Source organism: Danio rerio, chromosome 17, assembly GCF_052040795.2.
Source record: "Danio rerio strain M-AB ecotype USA chromosome 17, GRCz13ab, whole genome shotgun sequence".
Classification (NCBI taxonomy): Eukaryota; Metazoa; Chordata; class Actinopteri; order Cypriniformes; family Danionidae; genus Danio; species Danio rerio.
Genome location: NC_141037.1, coordinates 17,987,396 through 18,010,352, shown reverse-complemented (window position 1 = coordinate 18,010,352; position 22,957 = coordinate 17,987,396). Strand labels below are relative to the sequence as shown.

The 22,957-nt window shown below is 36.2% G+C and overlaps 2 protein-coding genes across 4 annotated transcripts in view; one reads left to right on the top strand and one right to left on the bottom strand.

Annotated features, from left to right (window-relative positions):
- The window catches only part of hmbox1a (homeobox containing 1a), a 664,927-nt gene that overhangs the window by 157,488 nt on the left and 484,482 nt on the right, over positions 1 to 22,957 (top strand). The gene's annotated exons all lie outside the window — the stretch shown is intronic.
- Positions 1 to 22,957, bottom strand: part of ston2 (stonin 2) — a 50,785-nt gene that overhangs the window by 2,378 nt on the left and 25,450 nt on the right. The window contains exons 1-3 of one of the 3 annotated variants that reach the window (XM_087289458.1): positions 15,615 to 15,675; positions 10,109 to 11,980; positions 4,743 to 4,945 (exon numbers count right to left, since the gene is read on the bottom strand). In XM_087289458.1, coding sequence (XP_087145584.1) covers positions 4,743 to 4,945; positions 10,109 to 11,951 — 2,046 coding nt within the window. In that variant the 5' untranslated portion in view covers positions 11,952 to 11,980; positions 15,615 to 15,675. Of the gene's footprint in view, positions 1 to 4,742; positions 4,946 to 10,108; positions 11,981 to 15,268; positions 15,579 to 15,614; positions 15,676 to 22,957 lie in introns of those variants that run through there. The other 2 variants (XM_087289459.1, NM_001033743.2) reach the window with 2 other exon arrangements.

The window sequence follows — 22,957 nt, the reverse complement described above, 5'->3', positions numbered from 1 at the left end:
CAAGGAGGCAGTCACTTACAAGGCAAGAAGGTTGAGCTTATAACCAACAGAATACACTAAACTCAACCATCACTTAGGGCCAGTTGTTTGGATTGGATCTAATCACTATCCAAGCTGGATAAAATCCTGAGAATTTGTTGTTTAAAAAAAAAACTTTTGAATACCCTCAGTTTGTATAGTTTAAAAGGTATCTGACAAGTAGTCTCTTTAAGATTTATAATATGATCATTGATAAAGGAAGGTGATGTTCATACACTAAAATATTATGATCACTATGTCATGACAACATGTTTTTGTGGTAATTACTAAATAAAAGTAAGTTAATCATGTTTTCGACTTTTTAAGTTTTATAAGCTGTTTTTAGAAGTGGTGTAAAGTAACAAATTACAAACACTTAAATTACTGTATCTGAGTATTTTTTTATTATTTTTATTTTTTTATTTAAAAATGTGTACTTTTACTTTCCCTTGAGTAAATTTTGTGTGCTGTATCAGTACTTTTACTCCACTATTTTCCATCCACCTGAAGCCACTACTTTATTTGTTCTTGTCTTCGGAGATTGGCTCAGTAGAAAAATCAGTCCTGTGATTCCTGTCCAATCAAATCACCCATAGATAGTAAACCGCATCATACTGAACATTTCCAAGAAATGGCCACTTTATAATTGCAGCAAACCATTTAAAAGCATTTACAATGGTCCAAAAATCTTTATACGGAATGACAGAGAGACTGTTTAGACTACATGTCACTGAACCCAGCAGACACACAATGTCATAAGACGTTAATATTAGGTTGGATTTAGGGCACCAGCGTCTAAGGACAATGTTATTTTGATGTTCAATAACGACTTGAAAAGACGTTGATATTTAGTTGATTTTAGGTCGTTATAGAAAGTGCCCAAAATCCAACTTTGAGCCAACATCTTAATACAACGTCATATTGACGTCAAATACTGACATTTATTTGTCAGGTATGGCAAACTAAAATCCAATGTCTGATAGACCTCATATTGGTAACGTTCACTCAACGTCAAGCTGTAACATCGTTAGGCCGGATATTTAGTTGTTTTTAGGTTGTGTTGGAAAGTAAACAAAATGTAACATCTGTCCGACGTTGGACACTGACATCGACCAAAAGTTTTGTTCTGAAAAAAATTCAATGTCCCACAACGTTGGGGTACAACGTCAATCTGACATATTGACATCCTGGGCCTGCTGAGATGAAAATTACCTATGATGAAAATTATCTTTTGTAAGCTGTTTAGACAGAACTGTGTGTAGGTTTAGTGTGTCCACAGTTATATTGGGGTGATATAGAGATAAGTCTCTTATTTTTAATTTCCTGACGTTAAAATAGGATCCAAATCACTCCCATTTTGAGGCCGACCACAACGTGACATAGGAGTGCAGTTTCCCCGTCCCACCGAATTGATTGACAGCCACGTATTAACATGCCTCCATAGTAATGCATATAATCATATCAACAAGACAGCATGTGCGCAAAGCAACTAGGATTACAAGTGCTGTTCAGCTCTCTGTGATCATCAGTCATTATCAAATGTGATCAAGGATGAGTTTTACAAGTTCATAACATATTTAAAACAGCGCATGTTTGTAATAAAGTTAAAGACGGTAAAATCGTTACGTAATTCATGACCTCAGCCGCAGTACACTTGTGAAAGACGACGCTTTAATCCCAGTTTGTAAACATTAAATCAGGTTTATTTTGTACATTAACATAACGGATATCCCTACAGCATTGTATATTAACGTGTATCCTGTCACATTTGCTGTGCAAAAACAGTAGAAATGGTGGGCGGGGAGAACTAGCATTAAAGGCACAGGCAACAAAAACAGCTACACTGTGTTCAGAACAGAAAATTCCAATGTTCTGAAGGATATAATAAAATAATCTGATGGGTGTTTTGAGCTGAAACTTTAAAATCACATTCTTAAGACACAAAAGGCTAATCGTAAATCTTGAAAAAGGGGTCAATCAGGTGCCCTTTATGGTTTTAATTTAAGATGACTTGTAAACTAGTTTGATTCAACTTAAACATTTAAGGTAGCAACTAATTTTCTACAATGTAGTAGCATAAATTGTAATTGTATTTAGAGTACTAGTGATCCAGATTTGGAAATCAGAATAAGTGTTTTGTATCTGAATCACTGTCATCTAATCCAATTTTACTTGATACGGAACTGACACAAAAGTAAGATGGCTGAAGATTTCCAAATCTAGAAAATTCTGATCCAGACTAAACTTTCTGAACAAGCTCATTCCATTGGCTGACCTCACAGGCATTCAGACACCTGCTACAATGCATTAATCAAATACAGCAAGATGCTTCATCAGCAGCTTTACATTCATTCCTATACGCAGGTTACAGGCAGAGTTTTACATCTTGTGCTGTTTTTGCGCACCTCTGCTCGGTGATGAATCACTCCCTGTGGTTGCTGAACAGTAATGGGAACAGATGTTTGTAGAAAGAAGCTCCAGCCACCTTAATGACATGTTTTGAATTGCAGTAGGGAAAACGAGCTCTGGCAGCTGAAACAGCAGCTCGCTTCAGGGGGACAACTTGTCTTTCGGTGGCTTTGTCTGAGGGTGCATGACATTTAACTCAGCCCCAGCCTGAGGGGCTTGAAAATCACCAGCAAATAGGCTAATTAAATTAGCAGGCTTCTAAAATGTAATTTTGAGGGGAAGGACAGATGTATAGAATATAATATGACATAAATATAGGTTTAATCACTGTGGGAGGAGGGGTAAGTTGTGTCAGTGAGGAAGATGAAGATACTCTAAGTATCAAAGCTATAAAATCTATCAAACAGCTTAAAAAAAGTTACACAACCAATGTAGAGTATAAAGAAAATTAAGCCCAATTTAGAACAATGACATTATTAAAATTGATTAAGACCCTATTCAAGGATCACAAAACTAATTAATACTGCAGATTGTTTTCACATGACGTCACTGATGATGTGTGAGACTGAGACTCAGATGGAGCGCAGGAAGTGGTTCTTCTACATAGGAAACACAGTCAGAGGATAAAAATGTTTCTGTTTTGTGTTCTTTATAATTGTTTAAATTGGCCAAAATAATAAATGCCAAAAAAAGTCATTTTAGGGGGGATGCAGTGGCGCAGTAGGTACTGCTGTTGCCTCACAGCAAGAAAGTCACTGGGTCGTTGGTTCGAGGCTCTGCTCAGTTAGGGTTTCGGTGTGGAGGTTGCATGTTCTCCCTGCGTTCGCTTGGGTTTTCTCCGGGTGCTCCGGTTTCCCCCACAGTCCAAAGACATGCGGTACAGGTGAGTTGGGTAGGCTAAATTGTCTGTAGTGTATGAGTGTGTGTGTGTGAATGTATGTGTGGATGTTTCCCAGAGATGGGTTGCGGCTGGAAAGCCATCCGTTGCGTAAAAACTGGCGGTTCATTCCGCGGTGGCGACCCCGGATTAATAAAGGGACTAAGCCGACAAAAAAATGAATGAATGAATGAAAGTCAATTTATAGACTTCCAAAAGTTTTAACTCATGAAGGGGGGGAAAGTTCAAGAAACTGGATTAAAAACAGAAGGCAGCAAATAATAAACATTGATTCAATATATTTATGTGAAAAAAATCTTTTTGAATGCGGTTATTTGATTGCCAGTGCTAATAAAGGTTATATACAGGCCTAGTTATGTGTATTATTTTTTAATGTGTTATATAAAAACCAGATAAAAACACCAACACACTTATATAAAATCCAGAAGAACCTAAATAACATACCCTGCCCTCAGTGCCCTGCAATTGCTGGAATGAAATCTCCATCTTGTTTTGCAATAATCCATGTCTTTACTGGGGTTTTGGTGGAATAAACTACCGTAATATTAACATGAAAATGTACAGCAGCGGTGTGTGTATATATATATATATATATATATATATATAGTGTACGAGACGCTCGGGCCAGTGGACAGAGTGGTTACTGGCCCGATAGGGGCAGTGCTGCCTTGTCACAAAAAGTTTACCTTGGCTGCGTCTATATGTCAATTGCGTGCAAATACAATCTTAGGGTGCTTTCACACATAAACATTGTTTCAGAGTTTATCTCGTTTACCCCGTTTATTTGCGCAGTTCCAAATCAATCGATCCGAGATCGCCTGAATGAGGTGGTCTCTGCTAGATTGAGCGGATCGATTGTAGTGAGAAAACAAATCAGTCCAAGAAACTAACGACCCAGTCTATATCACAGTGTATTATGATTTTGTAATAGTCACATTGTATAATAGTCACATGGTTATTTGTAAGAGAGTAGGGCAGGATGTCATTCCTACTGGTAAATGTGTGTTTCATGTCTTAAAAGAAAGTGAAAGCATGATGAAATTTTACAGAGAGCTGTTTATCTATTGGGAAAAATTGACCGAAGTTACCATCTGATATTATTTCCATATTTGAGTCTTATAATATGTCGTATTAGGCCTGTTGCTATATATATATATTTGATGCTTTATGCAAGTATGATTCTGGAAACTGAACTGGTAATAGAACTGTGCATTTAAAAATGTCCTAATTAAAACATGTAACCCAATGTAGAATGGCTTATAGCCTTTTTCTGGATGTTGGAACATAGTGTGTTACTTTTACATAATTCATCCTTGCCTAGAGGACAACTTTAGTGAAATGAAGCATATTTTACTACTTCCTTCTCTCTCTCTCTCTCTCTCTCTCTCTCTCTCACTTTCACACACACACAGAATACCTGATAGGAGTAATGCGATTTGTAGGTGATCCATTTCTTCAAGTCAGTTTTGTCCCCCACAGACAGAGAGCGAACAGCGGCTTTGGACGCAGAAGCAGAAGGCATGTCAAACTCCACCTCGACCACGCATTCAAATGTTGGCGGCACCTCCCAATCTGAGCCCAGCTCCAAACGGCAGAAGAATGTATGAGGATGACCCAGCGCTACAAAAAATACCACCACAACCACATTAATGGAATGTATGCAATTATAACCACTTCATGCAAATTACTAGAGGAAGTTTTACATTAGCCTAACCCACAGGACCAGAGAAATTTAACATCATCATAGAATTGGCCTTGTAAGACATATCACTTTATCTAGATCTGATTTCACAGTCAGTCACTATGTTTACACAGACATCAGTAACCAAATTATTTGCCTTTATCTGAATAAGACAATCATATGATTAAGGTGTTTACATGAGTTGCTTTCTTAAAGTTCCTTTCATGATCAAGTTTTACATGTTAAAGCACATAATTTGATTAACGTCATTCTGTCACTGCACTATCTACATTTCCTCTGGTGTTTCATGTCATTTCGGGTGTTTTTATTTTTATTTTGTCAACTTTAAATGCAGTTTAACACTTTCACTTTCATTCAGGAACATTTCATGCATGCCCCTTGTGACAAACGAGATATTGGATGCGAGTATGAACTGCTGCAAGAGTGTTGTTTTAATGGAATTCGATACCTCACGTGGTATCAGAAAAAAAAAACCCTCAGCAATTCGTAACGCAGGTGTCTATGGTCCTTTACCGACTCTGTAGGTGCAGAGAATAGTGTCAAACAGCCATATGTGTATAGAATATCCTGTCGCAAAATGCAGCGGAAATCCTACACGCTGGTATTAGTTTGATTGCGGTGTTTGCATGTCTGTACTGCACTTTAAAAATCTGACTAAAATCAGCATACTCCACATGTCTTAATTTAAATTTGTATTTATATGGATGATGACCTTAATTGGTTTAAATTAAATCAAAAATCTCTGTTTACAATGTAGACTCTTAATCAGAGTATTGTCTTAATCGTATTAAAATCAGATTATTGGTGTCCATGTAAACATCTGTGTTTTTTAAACTAATGAAGACAGAAGTCAATGATCCATTTGAATTATTTAGCCAGACATGTTTACTGCCCGAAAATATTTTAAATGTTTCTCAAAATTAAATATTTTGTGTTTAAAAAGGAAAAAAAGTTTACGTTTTTTACCCAGACATTTAAAAATATATATTTTATTTAAGGTTATCACATCATTGAAATCTTATACCGCCTTTAGCCTATTTATGGCTTTTAAAAATAAGGTTTTTGGAATTTAAAGATGTTAAAAGAATACTTCACCCAAACATAAAAATGTACATTAATTTATACATTCTCAAGCCATACGAGATGTATTGTAGGTGGCATTTTTTCTTTCAGCATTGAATTGATACCCATGGCAGCTGACAGTATTTTGAGGTCTTGTGATTAGAAAATTGCAAGAAACTATAATATAAAAATGATTTGCAACATTATCGCCTTTAATTCATAGCCTTGGGAAAAGTTCCAGGGTTTCCTATTGCGTAATGACTTGTATTACAACTTGGAAATATCTGAATCTCCACATTTTCAGATGAAAGTCTTGTTCAACTGTGCAACTCAAAAACAAAAAGTCACCTTAGGGCTGGGCCGATAAAATGGTATGGACATTTATTGACCGAACACCATTGTCAATAACGCTTAAAAAAAAGTACAGTATGAAGCTTCGGTATGAGATGCTATAGCTTTATTAAAATGTGTCTGCTGAGTATGTACCTTGGAAGGAATGCCAATTAGCTTAGGGTTATTTCCAATCAAGGTGCCAGGCTTGGTGCAACGCAAGTGACCAGGCGTACCTAGTTGAAAACATTTCAGAATGCGGCATACACACCACAATTCATGTAATTAAAACTAACAAATCTGCTTCACACTTTGTATGCAATAGACATTTCGGTAATAATGGCAGACTAAGACAAACACAGAGCACCCAAACACAGCAGTGTTTTTTCATTCTCTTTATAAATACAAACTAATTTCGGAACCGCAGCAATGTATTTTTTCTGTTTGTCATCCTCTGAGAAAAACGGTTGATGGTCGCCTAGTTATGAGAGATGCCAGAGGAGCATGAGCACAAAGCGCATTAAAAATGGCGAAGTAAACCGAATACATGTTCTCATGCTTTTCACATGCTTTTAGGGCCTACTCACACTATGCCATCCATACCGTGCCCAGGCCCGTTTCCCGGATTGTTTGAGAAGTGTGAGTGCGCTGAATCGCGCTCAAGCACAGTTCACTTGGCCGGCCCTGGCCCGGTTGGAAGAGGCCTTTGGCGCGGTACGCTTGTGTGTGAGCGCAAAACGCACCAAAGCCCGAAACCGAAAGCGAGACGTGACTTTTAAGGGACTGTTTCATATGGATTTATTAATCATTCTTACTGTTCAGTGAACGCAAACTGCCGTAGTTTATTAAAGACGCAAACTCCTCACAGAACGCCAGCTGCGCGCCTTCAGCAGACCTCCTCATTCCTGCAGCACGAGAGCTTAATGATTGTTTATGAGCGCCAAAAGTGGCGGATCTGTTCGGCGAAATATCTGACTGCGTGTCACCGCATCCCTAAGGACTGTTTGGCGAAATATTTGACGGCATATCAAACGACTGAAACGATATAACTAGAGAAATCTCCACTGTGCTACTGAGTGACAGCGTATGGCAAGCCGTTTTAGCATTTAAACCTTGTTCTGACTATCCATAAATATATTTAGAGATATCTCTAATTATATTTTGACTAGTCATAATTATAATTCGACTAGTCAGAATGACAATTAGAGATATCTGCAATTACAATTGTACTAGTACGAAATCAGATTGGAGATATCTGCAAATATATTATGACTAGTCATATTCCTCCATTGACTTCCATTGAAAAATATTTGCAGATATCTCTAACTGAGTTTTGACTTGTCAAAAATCCAATTCAAGATATCTACAACTGTAATTCGACTATTAGTAAATTAATTAGAGATCTTCAAATAGATTTGTAAATATCTCTAAATATGATGAATAATTAATAAGATAAATAAGATAAAGACATCTCCAAATGTATTATGACTAGTAAAAACTCAGAGATATCTCTAATTACAATTGTGACTAGTCAAAACTCATTTAGAGATATCTGCAAATATTTTTCAATGGAAGTCAATGGAGGAATATGACTAGTCATAATATATTTGCAGATATCTCCAATCTGATTTCGTACTAGTACAATTGTAATTGCAGATATCTCTAATTGTTATTCTGACTAGTCGAATTATAATTATGACTAGTCAAAATATAATTAGAGATATCTCTAAATATATTTATGGAGTCAGAACAAAGATTTAAATGCTAAAAAGGCTTGCCATAGAGAGCGCTTCTGAACAGCGCAGCAGCGATGACGTAAGCGTGCCGAGGCCCGATATGGTGTGAGCGCGGGCCGTCGGGGGAGACGGGAGGGGGGACAAGCGTGCTTTGGCCCGGTTCGAGGCAACTGTACCTAGTGTGAGTACGGCCTCAAACGCAACATGTGAACGGACTCTGGTTGGGTTTCGGCACCTCACGTAGGAATAGCAACACACACGAAAATGAGCGCCATGAAAAACAGTAGTAAAGAGACTGTATAAAAAAGGATGTAAGGATGTTGCCAGAGTGGCTTTTTGGTTTCTTTTCTTGCGCATCCCAGCCATTAGCTCACCATCTGAAAGATTTTTTTTTTTAAATATGGGGTAATGTAGTCACTCAACTTCACAATTTGCTATGTTGCAATATGTAATTAAATAATGATGGTTGTGTCCTTTACTTGAAAGCTCAGATTTGATTATCATAATTTGTTTTGTTAGTAGAGTTTGTAGTACTGTGTCATTATTAATCACACCTTACAGATGTTGATCTGTTGACCGCCCTTCAAGTTTGCTTTGATCATTCAGCATGTACACTTTATCATTGCACACACTTTGTACATTTTACTTATTAAGTTTGAGTCTCTATAGCGCTTATGTTAATTTTATTATAAGACATAAGATACAGGATATTTTTGTTTATTTTTTATTAAAAACTATTAAAACTATTTGCCTTAGTAATGTTAGTAAATTAAAATAAAATGTTTAAATAAATAAAAAATCCTAATATTTCTAAGATTGTAAAAATATTCAATAATTATTGAATGATAATAAACATTATATTGTGATCTTTTTTTTTCTGTTTCACCCAGCCCTAAGTCACCTACAAGCTAAATTGCCTGAGGATGAATAAATGAACAGCAGATATTTAAATGTTTGCACACTATTCCTTGAAATCCTACTAAAGCAAAGAAAACACAAAGAGAAATTGTTTAAGGAAAGCTCATTGTGCTGGACTGTGAAGCTCAGGGATGTCAGACAGTGAGCCTGTGAATTAATAGATAATGACAGCTTGAGTTTTGTCTCACCAATCAGGCTCACGCAGGGGGAGGGGATCCCTGCTGATGTACTATTGAAAAGCCTAAAGCGTTTGCCATTGACAGAAAAAAAAAGAATACCAGCACTGGTCGCAATGCAAATGCTATGACCACAGAAAAGCAACAAAACAGGATAAAAGATTATTTCTACACCAATGCACTTGCATTGATAGTCAATACTGCATTAAGAGGCATTGCTTGTTAGCACTGCATTGTGAATTGGGAGTTTGTGAGGATCTATTCAGACTAAAACCTTTAATCTACTATCTATGCTAATATTCTCATCATGCCAATACAAAGAAAGCAGAAGTAGCATTACTTTAGAGCAACAGCAAAATCACTATACAGGCTATAGACACTAAGAAAAAGTCGCAACTGGTTTATCAAATGAAAAACAGAATTTAGATGGAATTAAAAAGTTCTATTAGACAAGAGTAGCAGAGGAGAACAAGGCAAGCATGATCTTGATTTAAAGACCATAACATGGCTATGCTATGCTAATCCTATTTCTCCTATATCCTATATTTTTGTAGCTTACTAAAATTATTTTATTCACGTCTTTGCACTGACTTAACATGTAAACCGCTTACGCTTGATGCTTCATCAGCGTCTGGTGTGAACGCAGCATAAGTGGTTTAAAAAAATTGTACCTTAAAATTAAGTATGACCAAATATATAATATTAGGTATAATATGAACTCACAAGAACTCACAAGTGACCTATTCTGAAATTATTACTGTGTGACTTATGAACATATGACAACTCCAGCATGCTAAGTTCATTCCTGCTGTCTTATCATTTGACAACATGATTACCAAATTCAGCCCTAAAATCCCACCTGAATTCTTGTCCGGCAGGCGACCAATCCTCCATACTACAGACTTAAAGGCCTGTTCGTATTTGGCTGTGCCGAGTGTGACCCTCATGGCTGGTTCAGACCCTGATGTGCTAGTCGAACCAAAGCTGGCTCCTTTGTTGAATCGAGCCTTCAGAGACTTCTCTCCCGTCACACTCTCGCGCCTAAAGTTCTTTGCCCAAATTTCTGGTATGGGGTAACGAATTGCAACATTCTCACATGGTGTTAACGTTAAAGGATCCCTATTGGATGAGAACCCGGTTGACATTATCAGCCAGGACTGCATCTCCACTTCTGCACCCCTGACACAAGCAACAGTTCTCAGAGTGAAGGGAAGGGTTTTTTCGGCAAACGGAGTGCGGAAACGAAGCAGTTCAAATCGGCGGCCAACCGGTGGGCTGAACGTAATGGCTCGGGACTCGTTAAACTCTAGCTGGTCTGCACACTCATGCAATCGACAGTCCCGCAGTTGAATCCAACGTGAGGTTGTGTTAGGAATTATGTCATGCCGAGAAACCACCTCTTTACCTTTGATCTGGATATCATTGAGGCCGATACTACAAGGTGGGGATCCATTCAAGAAGGCTAGCATGTTCACTCGGGTAAAAACCAGCTGCTCCAAGATCCGGCTGTCTCCTTTGGAGAGAATCCCATAAAAGTCATCCCTCACCTCCACATGGACCTCCTCTTCAGTGTAAGTCGTTGGCCAGTTGAGACCTTCTTGGTCCATCGAGAGGCCCACAAGTCTCTCCTGTAGAGCGTGACGAAAGCTTAAGAAGTCCTGGTAGTTTGTAGTCCCAAGTTTCACCACTTGCTCTTTGACAGGCAAATGAACCACTGTGACCTTGGGCTGGATCTTCCTCTTTTCCTTGTAAACCACATGGTCTACACTGATGGTGTGAACCCGGCCATTTTCATCGTAGTTTTGAAGCTTGGGCTCTGATATTTCATGCTGGGAGTTCAGCTGGAACTCTTTAAAGGGCTTCTCCAGCCCTTTCTCATAGAAAAGTTGCAGCTGGCCGCTGTTCGTCAACCTGACAAATATTGGTCCCCAGTGACGTGAGGACATGATGTTCTTCTTCTCAGGAATACGCAGGAGCATCGGCCAGCCTTCCTGAGGTGTCATGTGGTGTGGTTCATAAGTGGAATCAGTGGAGTCCGCTTCATCCACTGAATCAGGTAAAGGAGGACTATCATCACGGTCAGGGTCAGAGATGTGTATATTCCTGAGCTGATTCAGACCATCTACAGGAAAGCTTGACTGGACACTATCTTTTTCAATTGCAGAGTCTTTCTGAGGTGGAAAAAGCAAAATAGATTCCCTTTTGATATCAGCATTTTGATATCCAAAGAAAGGTGAGCTGAAAGCAGACACATCCGATGCCTCTGAACACAAGCCAATGCCTTGGGAAGTTTTCAAGTCTGTTTCGTCAAAATAGGCACTGAAGGGGTTAATAGGAGAGGGCTTTAGGTTGGAGAAGTCATCATCTAAGAAAGGGTTCTTCTTGTTGTAAGGGACGCTGTTTTTTGATAATGTGTTATCAAACGCAAAGATTGAATTGTTGCCATCAGGGGTCAAGTCCAGGATGTGTCTCTCTGGCATCTGGCCACAAAATAAAGAGGGAATCAGGTTGCTGTTGGCATCCTGCAGAGGAGAATTGTTGAGGTTATGCAGTTTTATATTAGACGGCCTCCCCGGAGGCTGTAACACAGAGTCCTCATCCTCATCAAAAGTAACCCAGCTGGCAAAGCGGTTGGAGGTGACATAAGCTTGGCCATTGGTGTGTTGGTTATTTGCTGTCCAGTTGAATGAATCCATGTTCATTCCTTCATCGTCTTGGCACAAAGAAGAATCTGTCAATGAAAAAAGAAGACAAAGAAGCCACTTTAATATAAAATTTGACCACTGATATTATAATTAGCTGAATAACTTTCTCAAAGGAATAACCAGGAAGGGAGGAAGGGACATGTCATACATATGAGGCAGACTTAATCTTATAAACAAGAAAACGGATGACCTCCTCTGTCATTCCAGAGTACTTTGAGTTTATTTTTGAAACCTAATGAGAGTCACAATGGTTGGACTATTTTTGTCCATTTTCTGAAAGACATTTCCACTACAAGAAGAAGGCAGATTCTAATCAACTATGATTTATAGACAAATGCATAAATGTAAAATTTCCACTTGCCACAGATGCATTTAAAAGAGGATTATTGTGTGATTGAATACATAAGAAAATATTTTTCAGAATTAAAGTTTTTGCATTATGAAAAAAGGATAGCTAAATAATCAACTTTTTAGTCATTTTAGACACAGAAGACTGTTGATATGTAAGAACTTTAATTATTTAGTAAAATTTCTCACTATCTACTAGGACTTGTATATGGCAAAAATATGATCTCTATAATTATTTTCCATATAAAACGATTAACAATATATATACATACATACATACACACACACATACACACACACACACATACATACATACATACATACATACATACATACATACATACATACATACATACATACATATGTATATATTTCGATTTAAGTTGTTAATTCTTCCAGATTCAAAAGAGTATCTAAACAATGACTGAAGCCACAAAATTAGAGAGTCTGTTAAAAAGCATAATATACTTTCGGATATACATTTCGGATATACCTTCGGTGACCTTTAATATAAGACTTAGACTGTATTGTGATCACTGCTCTAAAATATGTTCTTCTTAAATGTTTGAGTAAAACGAAAAACTTTTTTCCCTACTGAGCACAATTTATTTTATTTCGAGAAACATTCGTATTATTTTGAAACAGTAAACATGTCAGACGAAACAGTTAAAATAAATCATTGACTTGTGCTCTTCTTTATTTCAAAAACACTGATTTCTTTACAACACATAAAAATACATTAAATAAAACCTTACATATATACCTTAGGAATGGTATAACAGAAAATTTTAGAGGTTTTAAAAACAAGGGTAAACCTTAAAACCAGTTATCCCATGCCTACAACATACAGTAAAAAAGTCCATAGCGTATCATTGTTAATGATATTAATTTTATTGTGATTCGATATAATATCATAAATCAGCCCAAATCTACAACTGTACCTATTAATGCTTTAAATACTTATTTACCACATTTATTAATTAGATATTTTTAACCCTAATCCACATTTATTAAAGGATTCCAAATGCTACAGTTTACAAAGTCATCTTGAGCCTTGACAATTGCTCATGAAGTATGTTTATATGGACATTAAACATGACTTGCCTCTCAAATTCGAAATAGTTCACCCTGGGTAACTATGTACAAGCATATGACCCGTTTACATAAAGGTTCTTGCATTGCGCATCCTCAAAATATATATCATGCTCACTGCTAGCATGTTTTTTTTTTTTTTTTATTGAATGAACGTTTTGAATTTGGTCATCTAACAAATCATAATTTCCCTCTTAACTGTTTTTATACTACATGCAATGATCCCATGCATGACTGCCTCATGCAAGTTAATATAAGGAACACTATTGGCTTTAGATTGCATCTAGCTGTAAGAATGGAGTGCTAAGCTCATTTTTTGAATTATAATTGTGAAATGTTCCTTTACTTAGGGTTAGAAGCCACATGAGTAACCCTAAAGATAGCAAAATATATCATTTATTCATTAAGGACTCTTTCTGCTCTTCTGGCAGTTTGAAATCATGCTTTAACTCATGTCTGTTCCAGTTCTCCAATGCCAAATTACAGAGAGACAGTCTTTACCTGTTGCTAGGCACCAGCATTCCCCACCTCAGACCTACTTTCACTGCCAATGCAACAAAGCACTCAGTGAATGGTCGATCTCACATGCTGAAAACTGGCATGAATGTGCTATGCAACAACATCATGCATATGCACACTCAGACACATACTAACTACATTTTAGCATCTGAAATAGAATTACAGACTAAAAAAAAAAGAAAAACATACTAATATTGCTGTGTGGCTAATTTGTACTTCAATTGTCCCTTAAAACAAGTACTATTTAAACTGTGAGTGAATGTGCTGCAGCTTGTGGCTTAGTTAACTTTCTCATATTAGCTCAAGAGGGTTTATCGCACTACAAATCTACTCAACTAAAACAATGACTATAACAGAAACTAATAAAAAGACTACAATAAAAGACGTGTGCACATAGAAGCGGCCACAAAGATAAAGAGACTTACATTTCAGGGCTCAGATCTTATCAGCCCTGGAGGGAGGAGGTTAAAAGATTATCCAGGCTTAGAAAAAAAATGCAATGTCTCGAACATGAATTCTTATGAACAGTATCTGCACACCTGCAAAGCAAGTTTGTTCATGTTCTTACAAAAGCTAAAAAGCCAGGGGTGAGATGCAAATTGTAACAGAACATATAGTTGAAGTCAGAATTATTAGCCCTCCTGAATTACTAGCCCCCCTGTTTATTTTTTCCCCCAAGTTCTGTTTAACGGAGAGATTTTTTTCAACATATTTTTAAACATAATAGTTTTAAAAACTCATTTCTTATAACTGATTTATTTTATTTTTACCATGATGACAGTATATATAATATTTTATTAGGTATTTTTCAAGACACTTCTTTAAAGGCTTAACTACGTTAATTAGGTTAACTAGGCAAGTTATGGTAAAACAATGGTTTGTTCTGTACAGTCAAAAAACAAATTAGCTTAATGGGGCTAATAATTTTGACCTTAAAATGATTCATAAAAAATAAAAACAGCTTTTTTGTAGCTGAAATGTACACATGAACACAAGGACTTTCTCCAGAAGAAAAAAATATTATCAGATAAAAAACGTGAAAATTTCCTTGCTCTGTTAAACATAATTTGGGAAATATTAAAAAAAAAAAAACATTAAAAGGGGGGCTAATAATTCTGACTTTAACTGTTCAACTGTGACTTCAAGGTTCAATACTTTAAGGATATTTAAATTATTAAAAACAATGTTTAAAAAAAAGGTTAATATTTTAGAATTATATATATATATGTATATATATATATACACACATATATATACACAATTTTTAAAATCTGTTTAAAATAAAGTCTGTTAAAAAAAAAGTCTGTTTAAAATAAATAACGCAAGCAAAAGCCAGTTGCTAAGCATCAACTTACTGGTATTTCTTCAAAATCTCAGCTTCAAGTAGATCTCAGCATGGATAGACTGCTGATCCCGAGGCAATATAAGCAATGCCAAGTGGGAATACAACAAACACTCTCCTTTTTTTTTTCAAAGCAAACTACTCAGTTGTAAAATGGGGAACCGAAATACGCAAACATGTCCAATCAGCTTTAAAAGATGTCCAGTCATATTAAATATTTCCTAAAAGAGGAAGAAAGATAGGCTAAAGGAAAAGTGCAAAACTCCAAACACAGCACTGTAGACCCATGAGCATTTCTAAGCCCGAACTTTCAAACAAACACTAAGTCACAAAGCAACAGTGCAGGGAAATAGACTCACCACTACAGCAGACCCGAGAGTCCAGGTGCTAAAGAGAGGAAACAGATGGGACACCAATTGTGAGGCTTCACTCTGGCACCATGCAGTAAGAAGCAGGTCATGTGACCTCCCCTGTCCGCCAAGTGCCCGCACAGACATGCAGAAGCCTGTTGGTCTGCCTGCCTCACAGAAGGAGTCAACTGTTTGACAGGTAGCTGTCTGTACACAAACTCTTTGCCACTCCTTGACACTCTCACAGAAAGTCTTTTTTTGAAATGCAATTGCTGGAACACAACACCACTGCAAAATAGGGCTGCAAAATCTGACATTGTGATTGTTTGTTTTGCTGCGATAATTTATATTGCAATATGAATATAATTACACCAGATGATTTGAATAGTTCTAAGTGAAAGGATTTCATTAATTAAGATTAATTGGGATCATCAAATGGTTTTCTATGCAGTCAGTGTATCATAAAATAAATTACAAGAATAAAAAATGTATGTATATAAAGTGAAATACACAGTGTTTTATGTGGAGTTTAAGAGTATTCAAGTACATAAATTGAGCAAGCAAACGTGAAATAACAAGGTCATCATTCTATAAATAATTAAAAAATAATAATATTTAACATTATCTTTATCTTTTCCTACAGTGTAACTATTGCGAATATACACATTGCATAATCGATACTTTTATAGCCCTACTATAAAAACAAAAATATCTGTGCAATTTATGGCAAAAAAACAACTGTGATTGCCAGAATTTTACAGTTAAAAAACAAGCCACAATCTACAGTAAACTATGGTATTTCATTCATTTATTGTGTTAAAACACTGACCAAAACATCACCAAAACATGTGGTTATGAGAAAGTCTTAAGTTGAGCCAATGTTTTTTCAGCTTTTCCAAAAGCACATACTAATACGAACATACTAATATGTTGAAGGTACTCTGTGTCGTTCACACTACTAAACACCATGGTAATATGCATGAAACTAAAGTAATGTAATAAACGGTTTTTATCAAAAATTTACCAAAGCTCTAATGTACATAAGAAAAAAAGAAAAAAAAATGTCAACCGAAAAAATATGTCATGTAGGGAATTCTGGCAATGTCAATTATGTGTCAAATAAAAGAGACATTTTGTGCAAATCAGAAACGAACACATCGACAATTACATATTTGACAATGAAAAATATTTAAAACTCATTTATTTAAACAAGAAATTTAATTTAAAAATAGTAATATCAGAAATATTATATCCATTAAGGATTAGGTGGTTCCTAAAGATTTTCAGGTTACATTTGTTAAAATAATAACTTCACTTAATTAATAAACTAAATAACGCAAATATTTAAAAACATTTATTAACCCTAATGTTAATTCCAATCATTTTTTACCATTGAAATCACTGCATCTATCTATCTATCTATCTATCTATCTATCTATCTATCTATCTATCTATCTATCTATCTATCTATCTATCTATCTATCTATCTATCTATCTATCTATCTATCTATCTATCTATCTATCTATCTATCTATCTATCTATCTATCTATCTATCTATCTAAAATGTGAGCGTGAACTGGCATTTGACTACAAACAAATGGTTGACAGGTTGTGTTTACACTGATGTCTTGATCCCTCAATCCTTTGAGCTACTGACCTTTATTTTGGTGGTTTCAGATCAGTCCGGCATTAACTAGGAATTACTAGAGTGTAAGTTCTACTACACAGCACACCCATTCATTGTGTTGGTTTAGATTTTCATTGTTAGTAATTTAATTAATTATTTAAAACTACCATTTTTGCACCCTCACTATTTATTTTGTTTCAAGGAACAAATTTATTTTAGTTGTAGTTAACTTTGATAACCATGTTTGCTACTTGTAAAGTCAACATTAAATGTTCACAACTGTAATAAAAAGCAAAATACATTATATCCATTGAGATTGCACCAAACTTTATAGTTTTAAAAGACTTTAAATAAGGTTTAAATTACATTACCTTAATAAGTAACTAACAATGACAAATATGTTAAAAAAGAATTTATTAAAACAGAATATTTAACAAACAAGAACAAGGTTACATTTGTTAAAGTGAACTAAATAAACTATGACAAATATTTAAAATGCATTTATTTAAAACAAGATAATTAATTTAAAAATAGTAATGTCAGAAATAATTTTATATAATAAATAAAATTAGTTTATTTTTTAATAACGTTTGGCTTTACATCTCCTATCATTTTAGTTAATTTGCTTTATTTTTTTAAAGGGCACCCATTTCCCCCCTTTTACCAGATGTAAGATAATACTTTTGTGTCTCCAGAATGTGTCTGTAAAGTTTCAGCTCAAAATACATCATCAGATAACTTATTATAGCCTCCAGAATCTGCCCACTTTGGTGTCTGAGTACAGTGCAGCTGTTATTGTAGCCTGTGGCTTTAAATAAAAATGAGCTTTGCATGTTGCAGGTGGGCCTCAAAATCACTGGAATTTCGGTCATATATTAACGTTAGTAGTACATTTTTAAATTGAGACTTGTTGGGTTTATTTTAATTAAATACGAATGTGGGCACACTATACCTACAGAAAGTTCTGTCCAAACATCTTACAAAAGTTGCTTTGGCTTTGTAAATCATGTAAATCATCATCCATGTAAATCATGGAGATCAAATTGTTTATTTTATACCAGCAAAAAAAAAAAAAAGTCCCACTTTAAAAGACATTTCCCAAACTCAACAAACTCTCCAAAAAATGTTGGAGCAGAAGTGTCATCTCTGACAGGCAGAACTTTGCTATAATGTGGAACAGAGTGAGAGCTGCAGGTGTGAGTCACAGGAGGCGGCTGTTTTTATTAGGACATTTGCAAGGGTCAAAGATCAGAAACGGTAAAGAAGCGTGTGAGATTCCCAGCAGGACGTGCTCTTAAACAAGCTGTTGCTCTACTCTATAACCTCTGCTGATCGCAGATTACAGTACACTTCTGCCGTTCACTGTGGAGATTTGTAAACTGACGACAATGCCCTTCTGTGTGGGCTCCAATGGATATGACAAAACAGCACATTCACACACACTCTTTCTCTTCCTCTCTTGATCGAACACGCATTCATTCTCTACGGACGGCAGCATTCTTATGCATGGCCAGGAAATGGAATAAGAAGAAAAATGTGCATTGTTTATCAAATGCACTGCACGTCCTGATAAAGACCATCGTCAGCCATCTGTGCCTGTGAATTAGCCCAACACAAAGCTTTCATAAAGACCTACAGCTGCATAAACACTGGTATTCACAGCGTACAATGACACATTCAAAACTAAAATGTTTCATTCATGAATATAAACTGTAAATCATGAGCAGAGATTCCCTCTAAAGACAACATTTGACATGCAGTGCTTTAAACAAATACAGGCCAAGACCATTTTTTTGTTGGAAAATAAAATGAAGATGCAACTCCAAAGAAAAATAAATAAATAAATCACAGTCGACTGAGCACATAAATAATCCACAAATTTACACACTGCTGTAAATAAACAATTATGGAGCAACACCTATGGGTCACATGGTGGAGGGAAAACAAACAGAAGGACACCATGCTGCTAGGTTTTAGAAGTACACATCAGCACAGCAAGAGCAGGACCAAAGGCTGATGGGAAGGGCGAATGTGGCCAGGGAAAGCACATATTTAAACAGTTTGAGGTTTTATGGCGTGGCTCAGTCTATAGAATACACTGAAAAACACAAAATGATTCTATATATATATATATATATATATATATATATATACAGTTGAAGTCAGAATTATTAGCCACCCTAATTTCTGTTTAACGGAGAAATGATTACCTCTCACTGTAAAAATCTGGGGTGTCACGGTGGCTCAGTGAGTAGCATGATCGCCTCAATGCAAGAAGGTCACTGGTTTGAGTCTCGGCTGTCAGTTGGCATTTCTGTGTGGAGTTTGCATGTTCTCCCCATGTTGTTGTGGGTTTCCTCTGGGTGCTCCGGTTTCCCCCATAGTCCAAAAACATGCGCTATGTGGACTAAATTGTCCATAGTGTATATGTGTGAATGAGCATGGGAGTTTCCCAGTGATGAGATGCAGCTAAGGGCATCTGCTGCGTAAAACATGCTGGATTTATGAAGTTGGTGGTTCATTCCACTGTGGCGAACCAAGATTAATTAAGGGACAAAGCCCAAAAAAAATGAATGAATACATAATATTGAACAATTTCTATTCTGTTTTTAAAATATATCCCAAATTATGTTTGACAGACCATGAAATATTTTACAGTATTTCTTATAATATTTTTTTTCCTTCTGGAGAAAGTGCAGTTACTATTTCTTTCATTAGGCTGGAATTAACAGTTTAATGTTTTTTTAAAACCCTTTTTAGGGTCAATATTTTTAGCCCCCCAAAGAATTTATTTTTTTATTATTGGCTACAGAACAATTTGCTGTTGTCCAATGACTTTCCTGATTAACCTAAGGTTTCAGAGGTACACAACAGCACATTGAGAGCAGGAGCAAAGGCAGATGGGAGGGGCGAACATGGCCAGGGAAAGTACATTTTTAAACAGTTTTTTAATATGGTTTTATCGTGTGGCTCAGGCTATAGGGAATACTGAAAAACACTAAATGATTCTAGAAATATTAGTTAATACTATATAAAATATTAGTTATAATTGCTCTCAATATAGCTTGGTTTAATGATATGCCTCCAGTCTCAATTTACTCCTGTGCTAATTTACTCACCTTATACTCACCCATATTTATATTTGAAATCTATTTAAGTATCTTTTTTATATTAAACACGAAAGAAAGCATATCGAATAATGTTGGAAACCAGCACCCATTGACTTCTATGGCTTTTTTTCCTTACTATGGCAGTCAGAGACTTGTTAGCAACACTTCACAAAAATAATTATTGGGTGTTCAAGAGAAAAAAAAAAAAGATTATTATAGTAGTACCTGCCAACATTCCAATTTTTCCCAAGAGTCTAAAGTATTTCAGACCCATCTCCCGTCACCCTCCCATTTTGTCATTTCTCCCGGAAAACTCCTGTAATTTCAGAAACAAATGTTGGCAGGTATGACAAGTAATTGTCTTAGTTAATTATTTCAAGGAGAATAATCCTGTAGTAACAACAAATAATTAATATTTATTATTGAATAATTTGTTTTCTGTATTTTTTTAAATATATCCTAAATTATGTTTAACAGACTAGGAAAATTTTCAGTATTTCCTTTAATATTTTTCCTTCTGGAGAAAATCCAGTTCTTTTACTATTTCTTTTAGTTTGGCTGGAATTAAAATAGTTTAAAGTTTGTTAAAAACCCTTTTTAAAGTCAATTTTTTAGCCACTCTGAGATTTTGTTTTTTAATTATTATTGGCTACAGAACAAATCACTGTTGTCCAATGACTTCCTTGATTAACCTAAATTAGTTAACCTAATTAGCCTGGTTAAATCTTTAAATTGCACTTAAATTGAATACAAGTGGGCTCAGTGGTTAGCACAGTCGCCTTAAAGCAAGATGTTCACTGGTTAGAGTCCCGACTGGGTAAAGTTGGCATGTCTGTGTGAAGTTTCTTGTTCTCCCAGTGTTCATGTGTGTTTTCTCCAGGTACTTCGTCATAGAATATTTTGTATTATTACGTCTCCATTCCACTGCTATGTTTGATTAATCACAGAATAGACCATTTCAATGTGGTCATGTCACTGGCCTATGAACATTTCCTGCTTGTGATCAAACTATTTAATTTCAACTGTAATAAGAGGCAATTCAATCATGACTTAATGTTAAAACAGCTATCATTATGTATCAATATGTGGCTCTTTTTGGATTCTCGGAAGCTTTGGAAATTAAACATTTAAAATAAACAGTACGTTGGGACCATTGTTTTTGTTTACATCCCTCAAAATGGTCTACAAAAGTATGAATTTCCTACAGATAAAGAACAAATTAGCCAAACACTTAAACAGCAGTATTGAAAAAACTTTCTATCTTAAAAAAAGCATATTTCACAGCACAATCTTATGTTTTTTTTCTAACAGGCTTAGACATGATCAAACTCCAGCGCAGCTTGTCGTAATTTTACATTTCACTATTTAGCGCAACATTTGCTTTCACAAACACTCAGCATCACACGCTTCGACTCACTTCTCCCTGGAGTGAAAATTCTGTTGCAGCGTCTCCATCCTCCCTCCATCTGAGAAATGAAGCATGCTGCATTTTAATAAATAAAACCATCCTAAGCACCTCACCCTCTTGCAGTCTCCATAGAAACCCTGGTGTGAGTGAGCTATTGCTGGAGGCCGAGGCGAGAGGCCCGAGATGGATCGTGCAGGAGCGCTAACCGCAAATTACCTGCTGGAGAGAGAGATTCCTGCCTCAAATCAGCACAGCGTTCCTTCAGAGCCGCCATCACTCACACCAGAGGAGCATCTGAGGAGCAGCTGTCACACACCGGCTCAATTTATTTGTCCCGATTCCTCCATCATTTACTCCTAAACCTGCCGTCTTTTCATTCCGTCTGCGTTCCTGGATGCGACCCCGGAGGCAACGGAAGGGATTTATTGATGGATAATTCAGCGCGTGAAGCATTTCCTGAACAATTCTCACTTCTCTCTGTCTCCTCACGAGGGGACAGACTTTAATTACTGTTTGAGGCTCTGAGTGCTACTTAAAGATGTTCAGATGATGAGAGGTAGCCATTTATTAACTAGCAGCTATAACTGTGTGTGTGGTACTCCTCTATAAAGCTAGTAAATCACTCGCATATGCAACCAAATTTTATGCTGGGCTGACAAAATATTGTCTATTTTTAGCTGAAATTACTCATTAACAGTCAAACTATATGCACTGTAAAAATGCTCACAATTCTGCTGTCCCGACACAATTCTATTAGGTTATCTTACTTTTTTGTGCAAATTTAAGTGGATTGAACATAAAACAATTAAGTTGTCCACCCAAAAAGATCTCAAGAATAGTGTTGATTGTGTTGTCAATCCCAGTTTTAAGAGCAAAAAATAATAACTTGACTTCTAGTTGATCATTTGCAAAAGTGGCAGAAGGTAGATTTTTCTGATGAATCATCTGTTGAACTGCATCCCAATCATCACAAATACTGCAGAAGATCTATCGGAACCCGCATGGACCCAAGATTCTCCCAGACATCAGTCAAGTTTGGTGAGGGAAAAATCAGGGTTTGGGATTACATTCAGTATGGGGGCATGCAGATCTGCAGAGTGGATGGCAACATCAACACCTTGAGGTTTCAAAACATGTGTGCTGCCCATTACTTTACAAACCACAAATTCTTCAGCAGGATAGCGCTCCTTCTCCTACTTTAGCATT